We start from the raw sequence: 14,180 nt of genomic DNA, 5'->3' as shown, positions 1-14,180 counted from the left end.
AGTAAAACCACAAATTTGACTTGTGATGAAGTATAAAAAGGACTAACACAATCAAACAGCCCAATGCCTTCAGACAGGTCTATTGTAGTAACCATTCAATAAGAGTAGTCCATCATCATCTGTGCTGCTATGAAATCCCAAAATGCACAGCACCATGATATACAGTGCATTCGGAAAGTATTCATACCCCTTGGCTTTTTCCACCTTTTGTTATGTTACAGCCTCATTCTACATTTGATTAAATAAAACATTTTCCTCGTTAATCTACACACAATACCCCATCATGACAAAGAGAAAAAAGTTTTTTTGAAAAGTTTTTTTTTTTTTAACAAATACCTTATTTACATAAGTATTCCGAACTTTTGCGATGAGACTCGAAATTGAGCTCAGGTGCATCCTGTTTCCATTGATCATCCTTGAGATGTTTCTACAACTTGATTGGAGTTCACCTATGGTAAATTCAATTGATTGGACATGATTTGGAAAGGCACACACCTGTCTATATAAAGTCCCACAGTTGACAGTGCACGTCAGAGCAAAGACCAAAGCCATGAGGTCAAAGGAATCGTCTGTAGAGCACCGAGACAGGATTGTGTTGAGCTACAGATCTGGGGAAGGGTACCAACATTTGGAGGAGAGAGTCAGAAGGAGAGGAGAGAGTCAGAACAGGGGTTTACTATGCTGCTCAAGTAAGTGTAATATGGCCCTCTCCTTAGCACCATATTGTTTAAATTAAAACTTGTACAAGTCACTGAGTATTTATACTGCTGGTATATAATATTATTGCACTACCTTCATCCCAACCTTAACCACTACATGACCAAAAGTATATGGACACCTGCTTGTTGAACATCTCATTCCAAAATCATGGGCATTAATATGGAGTTTGTTCACCCTTTCCTGCTGTAACAGCCTCTGCTCTTCTGGGAAGACTTTACACTAGATGTTGGAACATTGCTGCAGGGACATGTCGGGCACTGATGTTGGGTGATTAGGCCTGGCTCGCAGTCGGCGTTCTACTTCATCCCAGAAGTGTTCGATGGGGTTGATGTCAGGGCTCTGTGCAGGCCAGTAAAGTTCTCCCACACCGATCTCGACAAACCATTTCTGTATGGACCTTGCTTTGTGCACGAGGGCATTGTCATGCTGAAACAGGAAAGGGCCTTCCCCAAACTGTTGCCACAAAGTTGGAAGCACAGAATTGTCTAGAATGTCACCAGTGAGACCAGTGAGCTAAGATAAGGCGGGGCTTTACCTAGCAGAGACTTGCAGATGACCTGGAGCCTGTGGGTTTGGCGACGAGTATGAAGCGAGGGCCAGCCAACGAGAGCGTAAAAGTCGCAGTGGTGGGTAGTATATGGGGCTTTGGTGACAAAACGGATGGCACTGTGATAGACTGCATCGAATTTGTTGTAGGGTATTGGAGGCTATTTTGTAAATGACATCACCGAAGTCGAGGATCGGTAGGATAGTCAGTTTTACGAGGGTATGTTTGGCAGCATGAGTGAAGGATGCTTTGTTGCAAAATAGGAAGCCGATTCTAGATTTCATTTTGAATTGGAGATGCTTAATGTGAGTCTGGAAGGAGAGTTTAGTCTAACCAGACACCTAGGTATTTGTAGTGCTGGACGGGCGGGCAGGTGCGGGCAGCGATCGGTTGAAGAGCATGCATTTAGTTTTATTTGCATTTAAGAGCAGTTGGAGGCCAAGGAAGGAGAGTTGTATGGCATTGAAGCTTGTCTGGAGGTTTGTTAACAGTGTCCAAAGAAGGGCCAGAAGTATACAGAATGGTGTCGTCTGCGTAGAGGCGGATCTGAGAATCACCAGCAGCAAGAATTGAACCCTGTGGCACCCCCATAGAGAGTGCCAGAGGTCCGAACAACAGGCCATCCGATTTGACACACTGAACTCTATCTGAGAAGTAGTTTGTGAACCAGGCGAGGCAATCATTTGAGAAACCAAGGCTGTTGAGTCTGCCGATAAGAATGTGGTGATTGACAGAGTCGAAAGCCTTGGCCAGATCGATGAACACGGCTGCACAGTAATGTCTCTTATCGATGGCGGTTAAGATATTGTTTAGGACCTTGAGCGAGACTGAGGTGCACCCGTGACCAGCTCTGAAACCAGATTGCATAGCGGAGAAGGTACAGTGGGATTTGAAATGGTCGGTAAATCTGTTTGTTAACTTGGCTTTCAAAGACCTTAGAAAGGCAGGGTAGGATAGATATAGGTCTGTAGCAGTTTGGGTCTAGAGTGTCTCCCCCTTTGAAGAGGGGGATGACCGCGGCAGTTTTCCAATCTCAGAAAATACGATCTCAGAAAATACGAAAGAGGTTGAACAGGCTAGTAATAGGGGTTGCAACAATTTGGGCAGATCATTTTAGAAAGAGAGAGTCCAGATTGTCTAGCCCGGCTGATTTGTAAGGGTCCAGATTTTGCAGCTCTTTCAGAACATCAGCTATTTGGGTGAAGGAGAAATGGGGGAGGCTTGGGCGAGTTGCTGTGGGGGGTGGAGGGCTGTTGATCTGGGTAGCCAGGTGGAAAGCATAGGCCAGCCGTAGAAAAATGCTTATTGAAATTCTCAATTATAGTGGATTTATCGGTGGTGACAGTGTTTCCTAGCCTCAGTGCAGTGGGCAGTTGGGAGGAGGTGCTCTTATTCTCCATGGACTTTAGTGTCCCAGAACTTTGAGTTTGTGCAACAAGGATGCAAATTTCTGCTTGAAAAAGCTAGCCTTAGCTTTCCTAACTGCTTGTGTATATTGGTTCCTAACTTCCTTGAAAAGTTGCATATCACGGGGGCTATTTGATGCTAATGCAGAACACCACAGGATGTTTTTGTGCTGGTCAAGGGCAGACAGGTCTGGAGAGAACCAAGGGCTATATCTGTTCCTGGTTCTGAATTTCTTGAACGGGGCATGCTTATTTAAGATGGTGAGGAAGGCACTTTTAAAGAATAACCAGGCATCCTCTACTGACGGGATGAGGTCAATATCCGTCCAGGATACCCGGGCCAGGTAGATTAGAAAGGACTCCCCGCTGAAGTGTTTTAGGGAGCGTTTGACAGTGATGGTCGTGTGACCACAGACCCATTACGGATGCAGGCAATGAGGCAGTGATCGCTGAGATCTTGGTTGAAAACAGCAGAGGTGTATTTAGAGGGCAAGTTGGTTAGGATGATATCTATGAGGGTGCCCGTGTTTAAGGATTTGGGGTTGGACCTGGTTGGTTCATTGATATTTTGTGTGAGATTGAGGGCATCAAGCTTAGATTGTAGGATGGCCGGGGTGTTAAGCATGTCCCAGTTTAGGTCACCTAGCAGCAAGAGCTATGAAGATAGATGGGGCGCAATCAATTCACATATGGTGTCCAGTGCACAACTGGGGGCAGAGGGGGGTCTATAGCAAGCGGCAATGGTGAGAAATTTGTTTCTAGAAAGGTGGATTTTTAAAAGTAGAAGCTCGAAATGTTTGGGTACAGACCTGGATAGTAAGACAGACCTCTGCAGGCTATCTCTGCAGTAGATTGCAACACCGCCCCGGTTGGCAGTTCTATCTTGTCGGAAAATATTACTAGCTAGGGATGGAAATTTCAGGGTTTTTGGTGGTCTTCCTCAGCCAGGATTCAGACACAGCTAGGACATCCAGGTTGGCAGAGTGTGCTAAAGCAGGAAATAAAACAAACTTAGGGAGGAGGCTTCTAATGTTAACATGCATGAAACCAAGGCTTTTACGGTTACAGAAGTCTACAAATGACAGCACCTGGGGAGTAGGAGTGGAGCTAGGTACTGCAGGGCCTGGATTAACCTCTACATCACCAGAGGAACAGAGGAGGAGTAGGATAAGGGTACGGCTTAAGGCTATCAGAACTGGTCGTCTAGTACATTCGGAACAGAGAGTAAAAGGAGCAGGTTTCTTGGCGAGATAGAATAGATTCAATACATAATGTACAGACAAAGGTATGGTAGGATGCGAGTACATTGGAGGTAAACCTAGGCATTGAGTAATGATGAGAGATTGCCTCTAGAGACGTTTAAACCAGGTGATGTCACTGCATACGTGGGAGGTGGAACTGATTGGTTGGTTAAGGCATATTGAGCAGGGCTAGAGGCTCTACAGTGAAATAAGACAATAATCACTAACCAGGACAGTAATGGAAAAGGCATATTGATATTAGGGAGAGGCATGTGTAGCCGAGTGATCATAGGGGTCCAGTGAGTGGTTGGGCTGGCTGGAGACACGGCGATTCAGACAGGCCGAGGCTAGCAGAAGGGCCTTAGAGGGACGTCGCGATGGAGGAAAGTCTGTTTTAGGCTCGGCGTGCGGTGACGTTGATAGACCAGTCGTGATGGATTAGTAGGGTTCCGAGTAGCAGAGGGGTCCAAGTCCAATTGGCAAAATAGGTATAGCGGCCCAAGAAATTGGCCAATGGATCTATTCAGCTAACAGTCCAATATGCTCTAGACAGCTAGCGGGCCGCGGCTAGCAGATGGGCATTCAGGGGGACGTTGCGACGTTGAGGCCAGTTGAGTACCCCCTCGAGTAGATTACGTCGGTAGTCCAGTCTTGAAGGATCGGCGGGGTTCCGTGCTGTGTACTGGCAGTAGAAGGGGTTCGGGTATTGTAGCCCAGGAGTGGCTGATGGGCCACTTCAGCTAGCCGGGAGAATGGGCCTAGCGTGGGCTAATTGGTGCTTGCTTTGGGACCGACATTAGCCAGGAGTAGTCACTCGGATAGCAACTAGCTAGCTGCGATGATCCAGGTGAAAAGGTTCAGAGCTTGCGTTAGGAATCCGGGGATATGGAGAGAAAATAGGTCCAGTATACTGTGGTTTGAGTCGCATTGTACAAACTGGCAAGAGCTTTCCGAGCTAAAGGTTAACTGATGACTACTAGTAGTGGTTAGCTGACTACTAGCTAGTAGCTAGTGAGCTGGCTAGCATTCTGTTGGGTGATTGCGGTTCCGAGGTAAATAAAAACACTTTAGAAAAAACAGATCCACACCACATTAGGTGAGGCGGGTTTCAGGAGAGTATTTTGAAGTTGAGGTTTAGAAAAAATATTTGAAAAGATATGCGAAGAAAAATATATAAAAAGATATACATGGGACACGACAAGACGAAGGACAAAGATGTCTGACTGCTACGCCATCTTGGATAGAATTATAAGTATATAATAGCAATAAGGCACAAGGGGGTATGGTGTATGGCCAATATATTGGCATATTGGCCAACATATTGGCCATATAGCACAAACCCCAGAGGTGCCTTATTGCTATTATAAACTGGTTACCAACATAATTAGAGCAGTACAAATAAATGTTTTGTCATACGGTCTGTTATAAACTGGATGGTTCGAGGCCTGAATGCTGTTTGGCTGACAGCCGTGGTATATTGGGGCTGCAGGGTAGCCTAGTGTTGGACTAGTAACTGAAAGGTTGCAAGATCGAATCTCCGAGATGACAAGGTAAAAATCTGTCGTTCTGCCTCTGAACAAGGCAGTTAACCCACTGTTGCTAGGCCGTTATTGAAAATAAGAATTTGTTCTTATTGAACAACTGGGTCGAGTCTTTGGAAACTGCACCAATAGAACGAAAGACCAGCCGGCTTGGATAGTAACCCAGGTATTTTTCGTGACTATATATTGTGGAAGGATGAAATAGTATGAATAAATTTATTAAAATAAAGTTAATGCCTATGTCAATCATTATTTGAATATATTGGTATCCCGTTATATGACTGTGATCATGCCCGAGAAGCCGGTGTTTGGAGCCAGAATCCCCCCCCCCCCTTCGTGTAGGTTTCTGCTCTTCGCACGGTTGTCAGTTTAGGCTACATTTCACTGATCTTAGTAGCAGAAAGCATTTTTGTTTGCAGTTCTCAGTTTGGCTATTTGTTTCAAGTGTAAGTGGTGGTTCTAGCTAGTATGGCGCCCTTGGCGAACCTCCCCCAGCAAGATTCCGCCCTGGGCGGCTGCCCATGTCTAAATCCGTTACTGATTTTTATTAGTCTATAAATAAATATCTAGGGTTACTACCCAAGCCGGCTGGTCTTTCGTTCTATTGGTTCAGTTGCCAGAGACTCGACCCAGTTGTTCAGTCTTTTTGTTCTGTATCTATGGACGCGACCCAGTCATTCATTCTAAATGTTCCATTGCCATACTGGCAACGTTCTGATCCCTTGCTTGCTAGCCAACTACTGTTAATTTACAGTCACGCCAAACAACAACAGGAGATGCATTTGATTAGGCTGTTTTCTAGTGACATTTATTTGGATACATCCTTAACAATGAGCTAATGAGGCACGATTTCGCTTGGCATAGAAAATGTGCTCTCTCATTAGGACACTTGTTCAGAGGAGCTAGCCAACAAACACAGTTAACATTAACTTCAAACTGAAGCTGGAAAGACTGCAAACTAGCTGCACTTCGTTTCACCTTTTTCCAATTGAGATCTATATATCCAGCTGATTCATGATTTCCAATGGCTGAGTAACGCTGCCTGCCTCCCTCTCTCTCGTCCTGATTCTCGACCATTACACGTTCATTACTATGGGACAGTTGGAAATCGAATTTGAAAATTGAAACAATGTTACAAATGTCGGAGAGACAGACTGGTTTATACAAATCTTATACAAAAATATGAGATAATGTCTCGATTATTTTTATAGTGGAGATCAAGTTTATAACTTCCCTGTCTGGGTTACCGAGACAGTGGATTGCGCAGTCAGATGGAACAGAATGAATAGGCATTTTGACGTCATAGATTTAGCCGGTAGTAATTTGTGGAATAGACACCGGCTGAAATGCGCTTTTAACTAATCAGCATTCAGGATTAGACCCACCCGTTGTATAATGTTCTGAACTTTACTCTACTGAGCTCTATTGTGCTGTACTTTAATGACCAAACAAATGTGGTTTTGTTTTGGGACAGAGCTCATTAAAATAATAGTCATTGTGTACAATAATACCCAAATATGCAAAATAGGATATTGCATATTTAGACCTTTGTGCACCTATTCAGGATACATCACTATGAAGAGAATGACATTCATATGCATTTCTGTGGAGTACAGATCAGGGACCCGTGATACTGCAATTCCATTACCAGGTGTAAGTCCACCTCACTTACCAACAGATATTATTTCAAAGTCATTGTGTCATGCCATAGCTGACACCCCATTCTTTCTTCAGGAAGTATTGAATCCTAATTTGGAGCGGATATGTAAGAGCTTTTGGAAAACGCGGACACATAAAAAAAAAAACTGAGGGAGATTTTAACGAAATTCTGTTACCAAACTTTGCATCTGCATAGTTTTTCCAGTAAATGTGTTTTTGTAAAATGTTCAGTGTAAATTGTTAAATAGTCCTTGTGCATAGGATTGTACGGTTAGGTAAACTTTGGATTCAATGTTTTTTGTTTGGAGTACATTTTAAGCGAGAAATTGGACTCTCTGCTTAATTCCAAGACTGTGGAATTGCACAGCAGTTAAGGGTCATGGTTGACGAAGTGGTTAAAAGATAATGGTTCTTGCCTGCAGGGCCAATAGTTTATCCAGACGCTCTTGGTACTGCTGCAGCATCTCCTCCCTGCGCCAGGCGTTTATCTCCTGTAGCCTGCGCAGCTGCTGGGCGCGTCTCTCCTGCATCTCCTCCACAATCACCACGCCGCCCAGAACCTTGGCAGAGAAGGGCAGCTACATGCGGTGCATCTCCTGCTCATAGAACTCTGCACTGCGCCACTTCTCCAGCTCTGAAGGAGAGAGATGTGATTCATTGCCTGACTCTCTCTATAAAGCAAAGCACCACATACTGTTTCATACAATCTCAATAGACCTCTCTGGCCCCATGGTAGACAGACCTTTGTGGTAGTCATTGGCTGTGTAGCTGTGTTTGTGGAGCATCTCTCTATGAGGCAGAGGGTGACGGCCGCCAGGTGACCAGTGTACTTCAGCTGGAGCAGACGCTGGAGGTAGGACACCGCCTGGCTCCTGCCCACGTTCACATGCATCCAGCCTGGGGAAACACCAGAGGACAGCATGTTACATCTGGTGAGATAGCAGCGACATCTGTTGGTTCTTTTCCCAACTCCTCTAGCATGAAAACAAACAATAGAGGATTTGGCAAAAGAATAGACAGATCTGGCTACCTGGTTGAGTATGAGTGGAGTCACCTAAAACCTCATGTTACTGTGTCTACCTTCCATTGATAACAGGTAGTATGTGAGCGCAGTGGTAGCTGGAGGACAGGACAATGCCCGTGTGTGTGTGTGGGGGGGGGGGGGGTTGCAGAGAGCGGTGTTGTAATATAAGCTGTGCAGGCTATCCCCCCCATAGGATACATGAGGGCAGTGGTGTAAAGTGCTTAAGTAAAAAATACTTGAAAGTACTACTTAAGTAGTTTTTGGGGTATCTGTACTTTAGTTTACTATTTATATTTTTGACAACTTCTACTTTTTACTCCATACATTTTCCTTGACACCCAAATGTACTCGCTCCATTTTGAATGCTTAGCAGGACAGGAAAATTGTGTAATTCACACACTTATCAAGAGAACATCCCTGGTCATCCCTACTGCCTCTGATTTGGTGGACTCACTCAACACATGCTTTGTTTGTAAATTATGTCTGAGAGTTAGAGCATGCCCCTGGCTATCTGTAAATAAAAAATAAATAATTATGCCGTCTGGTTTGCTTTATAATGCATTTGAAATTATTTATACTTTTACTTTTAATACTTAAGTATATTTTAGCAATTATATTTACTTTTGATACTTAAGTATATTTAAAGCCAAATACTTTTACTGAAGTAGTATTTTACTGGGTGACTTTCACTTTAGTCCCCCACCACTGCATTTGGGACTCTGTAGCACTCAAAGAGCAGCACTGACATCATCTGGCGACTGTGCAGCAGGTTGCAGGGCGCCTCCGTGAGAACGATCGGATGTTCTTCACTGCCCTAAAACAGGGAAACAGAGAAACCACATCAGATGTGCCTGAACGAGCAGCTATCTAGTTAGCTAAATTGTATTCAAAAGTGAGAAGGTACAACAGTCAACAGGACAAGCAACAAAGTAAATGTGGAACACAACTTAAACACCTCACATCAGCGCCATCTCCGAGGTGGCTGAATGAAACATCAGCTCCTGTATCTCGAAGTTTACAACCACATTTCGGTCGAACCAGCTTTTTATGAGCCATTGCAAGGGCTCGAGGTTGGAGATGTCATTACGGATTTGGTATTTACTGCGCGCTGTCCCTCTGTTCCTCGCCGCCAAGGATTTGAACAGAAGCCGTGGAGCGCCTACTGTAGTTAGTCCCCTTTGCATGCTCAACCGGCCCTCCTTTGAAAATAGCCGTTATCTATTACCATCGGGACCGGTGTTGGTTGTAAGCATTCGGCAGCAATTTAAACAATCATCTCGGGAGATGATTTGTAGTCTTGAAAGTAAAATATTTTCCAAGTTGTGTCTGTTTTGGAAGTCATTTTGAAAAGGTGTTACTACAAAATACGGGCGACTCGAAGGCTTGTGTGAGCATCCAAAGGTTCCGGGATGCTCAGAACACTTTTACAAGGTAACAATCATTTTATTAAGGTGAAGGTAGTTCAATGTTAAAATATGTATATATTACATCCTCTATTATAATAGATCCCCTAACAACTATGTTTTATGACTATGTATTTATACATTCTGTAGTCTATTTACTGTCATCTGTCAGTGTCATTTACTACCATTATTGTTTTTATACGGATGCATGGCTTTATCTACAATTTTTTTTGTTTCCTCAATGAACATGTTAATGTGAGTACAGACTGGGTATGATAACCTACTGTATGACCCAGAACCCTTTTAAAGTAGGACTAATGCATTAAAGACCACATCCATGAATGAGTGTTTGCCAACAGAGGGGGCAATGCAAGCTGGTCTCATGCATTTGAGATGAATATGCATCAAACAAAGCATGAATTCATCTTTTGGACATTCTGAATTAAGTCCTGGAAGAAATGATGAGCTACTCCTATCAATCTATTCTTATGGTTATATGATATCCTATCCCTATCAACCCCTATATCTGAAAAGGTCTCGATTTATTCTGGTCTGACACTTAACGTATTACTGTCAATTGACTGGGCAAAGTGGAGCCTCAGCTGGTGATATATAGGGTGCCTTTGGCACTGACAATAGACACTCCACCACCAAACGGTCTGTCCCCTATCACTCTGTCGGTAAGGGGTCAAATGAAGATGATCTATCATTCTTCGCCTCTGATATGAGTATCAACCCATAACCAGAAACACCATTTAGGATCCTGTGTTTTGGGCTACCATGTCACATGACCTAGATTTTTAAACTTTCTGGGTGCCACAACCAAATTCACATAGAAATGTGAGTTATAGATCTGTCATTCTCATTGAAAGTAAATCTAAGAAGCGGTATATCTGTTCTGTGTGGCAATGGAGGCTGGTGGGAGGATCTATAGGAGGTTGGGCTCATTGTAATGGCTGGAGTGGAATAAATGGAACGGAGCCAAACGTGGTTTCCATATGTTTGATGTGTTTGATACCATTCCACTTATTCTATTCCAGCTATTACAATGAGCCCATCTTCCTATAGCTCATCCCACCAGCCTCCTCTGACGTGCACTATATCTATGCTTCCTGTTCTGTTTTTTTTTTTGTCTTTTACTTTCGGTTTTGCACACCAACTTCAAACAGCTGAAAATACAATATTTTTGGTTATTGAAAAAATATTTCACAGTGGTTTAGATGGTACAATAATTCTCTACACAATGTATAGTTGTTTTTTTTGTCACATAAACTGAAATTAGGTGAACTATTAGAACGTTAGTAACCAGGAAATTTCAGAGCAATTTCTGCATTTTATTTTAAGCCTTTCCAGAAATTAGAATTACACAAAATTAAAGCAATAATTATCGGAGGATGGTGCTGGACCATCTGACATAAAAATATATAATGACAGTTTGATGGAAAAGGTTTAAATAAAGGTTCAAATCCAGGTCATGTGACATGATTGTCCAAAAAACAGGGCCATCCATGCTGCATCCTTTCATCAAAAGTGTATCATGAGCTAGTCAATAAGAGGAGTACTTGGCATTCACCTATGCATGTTCTGTGCCACCATTGTTACAAAACCACAGAATTAAGCTCAAGGGTCTTACATATCAGATCATTCATGCATCATAAAAACTTTAATTTAGAGACAACAGGCATATGCCCTGTGTAATCAAACAAATGGTGGATACATTCCATATTTATTTCAGTCCAGGGACATGATTGGCGGGTTAGCACAGATTTGGGAGCAGGGAATGTTGTAGCTTGATGCTGTGTCATTGAATCAGAGGCACAGTTCACTGCTCAGGCACAAAGCTCTAGTCAGGGGACCACCTCTAATGTTAATAAGCAGATCTAGGTCATCTCCCACATAGGCTCCCAGCAGGCAAGACGTGACATTGTACCTCTGTCCCTAACACTGGGAACCTTTGCTTGTTGTGCATGTCATACCGCGATGAGCCACAGAGGAACAATTAGGCTACAAGCGCTTTGGGACTGCCTTGATGTAGCTCCTCCATTTTGTAGAAGCAGGGTAGAGAGATCCTAATTAGCTTGTCATCAGCTGTCATATTCAAGTGTTCCTGCAAGACTCTTAAGACATTTATTGGGTTATTGTCATGTTACTACTCTGTTAATATTATCATTCTTATAATTTAGTTGAGGTAGTAGAATAGCAATGTTATGATTGTCAGTACCTAAAAGACTGACCTTTCCTGCTGCAGCTCTCTCTGTGCTGATCATGAGATTAAATGGTGAAATGTCCGTTTGAATCTTTGCATGCAGGACTGGTGAAATAAAAAGAGCACCTCCAACTATCTGTGACATAAATGAATGAGGGGAGGGGAACACTGTTTACATAATAGGCTGAGGTATGCGTTGAGATTCCTACTGCTACCTCTGATATTTACATTTGAGTAATTTAGCAGATGCTCTTACCAGAGCAACTAGGGTTAAGTGCCTTGCTCAAGGGCATATCGACAGATTTTTCACCTAGTTGGCTCGGGATTCAAACCAGCATCCTTTTAGTCACTGGCCCAAGGCTCTTAACCGCTAGACTGCCTGATACCAGAGCCACAGCAGCAAACCAAACGCCCTGCAACCCCTAAACACTACCCCGCCCCCTCACACACAGAGACTGTCACTACCACTCTCTTCAGTCTTAAGCCCTGTAAGCATAACGATATTTTTGGGCCATAGAGTTATTAATGTGTTTGTGCACCTGTCACTTTGCATGAATCCCTGGGTGTGTAGTGTCTGTGTGTATGTGTAAGTTGTGTTCGTGTTTCATAGGGGATCCAAGGAAAGATTTCAAAATTGTGTGTTTATTTATCTATTCCTATGTAAATTGCATGTCCTTGTGGACCATTTAGTATAAGCAGCAGATTACATTTCTCTATTCTAAACCAAAATGCTCTGTTTTTTTCTCAATCCAGGATGCTATATTTTCTTAGATCCCTTCCCATTGTTAGGGCTCTAGATTGGCTTGAATGGCTTCCCTTTTCATCTAGTGAGGCTTTCAGACGGACAACCTGTGTTCCTTTGAGTCTTGCCAACCAATTATTGTGGCCATGGCAACTATCTGAGTCTATTGCCCCCAGTTGGTGCATGTTAGCAGGTTATAGGCCTTCAGTATCTCTCCCCCTTCAGACATCCCTCTTTCATCTTTGCTGAATAAATCTTTGCCTCTGTAACCCAAAGCTAAATTGGTCACCACAGCAAGCAATTTGATGCCATCTCAATAATAATATGTCTGAAAATCAATTTCTTATGAAGCTCCAAATGTGCAAATACAGATAGAGAACAACATATTTTTGTGTCCAGAAGATTAGTAAGTACATTTCACTGGAATTCAAAACCCTGTTTCATGATGAAGGTGCAGTGCTGTGTTTGTGTAACATTTTCAGCCTATCCTCTGTCCAAGACCAGGGTTTTGCACACGATGGGGGAGGGAGGTTTAGTCACTGAGATGCCCCAAGGACTCTCCCGGGAACATTCATTCCTCACTGTCCACACACACACACACACACACACACACACACACACACACACACACTCATGCCAGCACACATGCATACACATACACGCACACTGTGCATGCCTCAACACAAATGGCAGCTGGCAAAGCAACCTAAGCCCACATGAAAATATAGGAACTTTCTCTCTGGGTTGATGCAAAATGTTGAGTTCTCGTCGTCTTTCACGTTTTTGTCTCATTTAGTCTTCGACCAATGCACAATTCAACATACATTATTCTGTAATTAATGTATCATCAGTCTGTCCATGTGCTATTCTCACTCTGTGAAAGAGTCAACTGTATTTCTGCCTTTCCTTTAATGTTAATAATGTATTCCGACAGATGGAAATGTTAGAAATGCCTTGCATACGCAGGCACCAAAACCTGATGACAGTAATACTGTAATGCGTCGTGACATGTCGGAACCGATTAGAAGAGAAAGGATAAGGTGCCTCTTATCATTTTAGGGATTACAGTTGGAGGCATCAAATGTTACCGTGATTTTTTTCTTCTGCATTTTCGAACACATTCCTGCTCTTTAATGTCATATCGTAATTTGGGAGTTCTAAAGCAGACGCACATGACACGGGCATGTGTTTAATGAGGACGAGAATGCCATGCCTTTTCAAGGACAACCAACATAAGATATTATACTATTTAGGCCTACATTTGGTTTCCATGCCAGATGTATAGTTGATCTAATCATGAGAAATTTGCTAATGCTGTGAAGATCTACATTGGAAATAGCTTGTCAAACAACAGGGGGCATTTAAAAAAATTACTTGGCAGTTACTGAAGGTTATAGCCAACATGCGCAAATTCAAGTCGCTGTCCCGGGTTCTGCAATGCTGAAATTAGTAGAATTTTCTCATGAAGATGAATGCGGCTCGTGGTCTCTAATTTATCAGCTGAATTTAAAGTATCTGCTCCCATGGGCAGAACAAAAATGACTTCGGCTACAGAGATCCGCTAATCAATTAAAATAATCGGAAAACTAATTAGACAAGAATAAAAAATAAAAAGATTGTTTTGATATATATTATACCACATAAAAAAACGTGTAAGTGCTGTCTATACTCAAAGGTCCATAAAACAAAAC

The 14,180-nt window shown here is 42.9% G+C and overlaps 1 protein-coding gene across 4 annotated transcripts; it reads right to left on the bottom strand.

The window, feature by feature from the left end:
* Positions 1 to 5,488: 5,488 nt before the first annotated feature.
* LOC109868909 (actin-related protein 5-like) lies at positions 5,489 to 9,486 on the bottom strand. 4 transcript variants are annotated; one of them, XR_004205276.1, is made up of 4 exons: positions 9,094 to 9,486; positions 8,885 to 8,952; positions 7,857 to 8,011; positions 5,489 to 7,748 (listed from the first exon to the last, which is right to left on the bottom strand). XR_004205276.1 is itself a non-coding variant. In XM_020458667.2 (4 exons), the coding sequence occupies exons 1-4, from the start codon at positions 9,192 to 9,194 to the stop codon at positions 7,693 to 7,695; spliced, it is 375 nt and encodes a 124-aa protein (XP_020314256.1). In that variant the 5' UTR covers positions 9,195 to 9,486; the 3' UTR covers positions 6,786 to 7,692. The 4 variants fall into 4 exon arrangements, 1 of the variants encoding a protein (XP_020314256.1); XR_002251959.2 differs by having other exon boundaries at positions 6,786 to 7,748; positions 8,793 to 8,952; XR_004205277.1 differs by having other exon boundaries at positions 6,786 to 7,748; positions 8,793 to 8,952; positions 9,099 to 9,486.
* Positions 9,487 to 14,180: the final 4,694 nt, after the last annotated feature.

The sequence above is a fragment of the Oncorhynchus kisutch genome, linkage group LG24 (assembly GCF_002021735.2).
Source record: "Oncorhynchus kisutch isolate 150728-3 linkage group LG24, Okis_V2, whole genome shotgun sequence".
In the NCBI taxonomy this organism is placed as follows: domain Eukaryota; kingdom Metazoa; phylum Chordata; class Actinopteri; order Salmoniformes; family Salmonidae; genus Oncorhynchus; species Oncorhynchus kisutch.
Note: the sequence above shows the minus strand (reverse complement) of the source record. Positions and strands in the feature narration are given on the sequence as shown.

Excerpts from the sequence above, each read along its gene's own strand:
- LOC109868909 (XM_020458667.2), bottom strand. The coding sequence starts at position 9,194 with ATGGCTCATAAAAAGCTGGTTCGACCGAAATGTGGTTGTAAACTTCGA. Across the intron at positions 8,953-9,098 it reads ACCTCGGAGATGGCGCTGAT|GGCAGTGAAGAACATCCGAT; the intron begins GTGAGGTGTTTA and ends TCCCTGTTTTAG. Across the intron at positions 7,749-7,856 it reads AGCCAATGACTACCACAAAG|AGCTGGAGAAGTGGCGCAGT; the intron begins GTCTGTCTACCA and ends TCTCTCCTTCAG.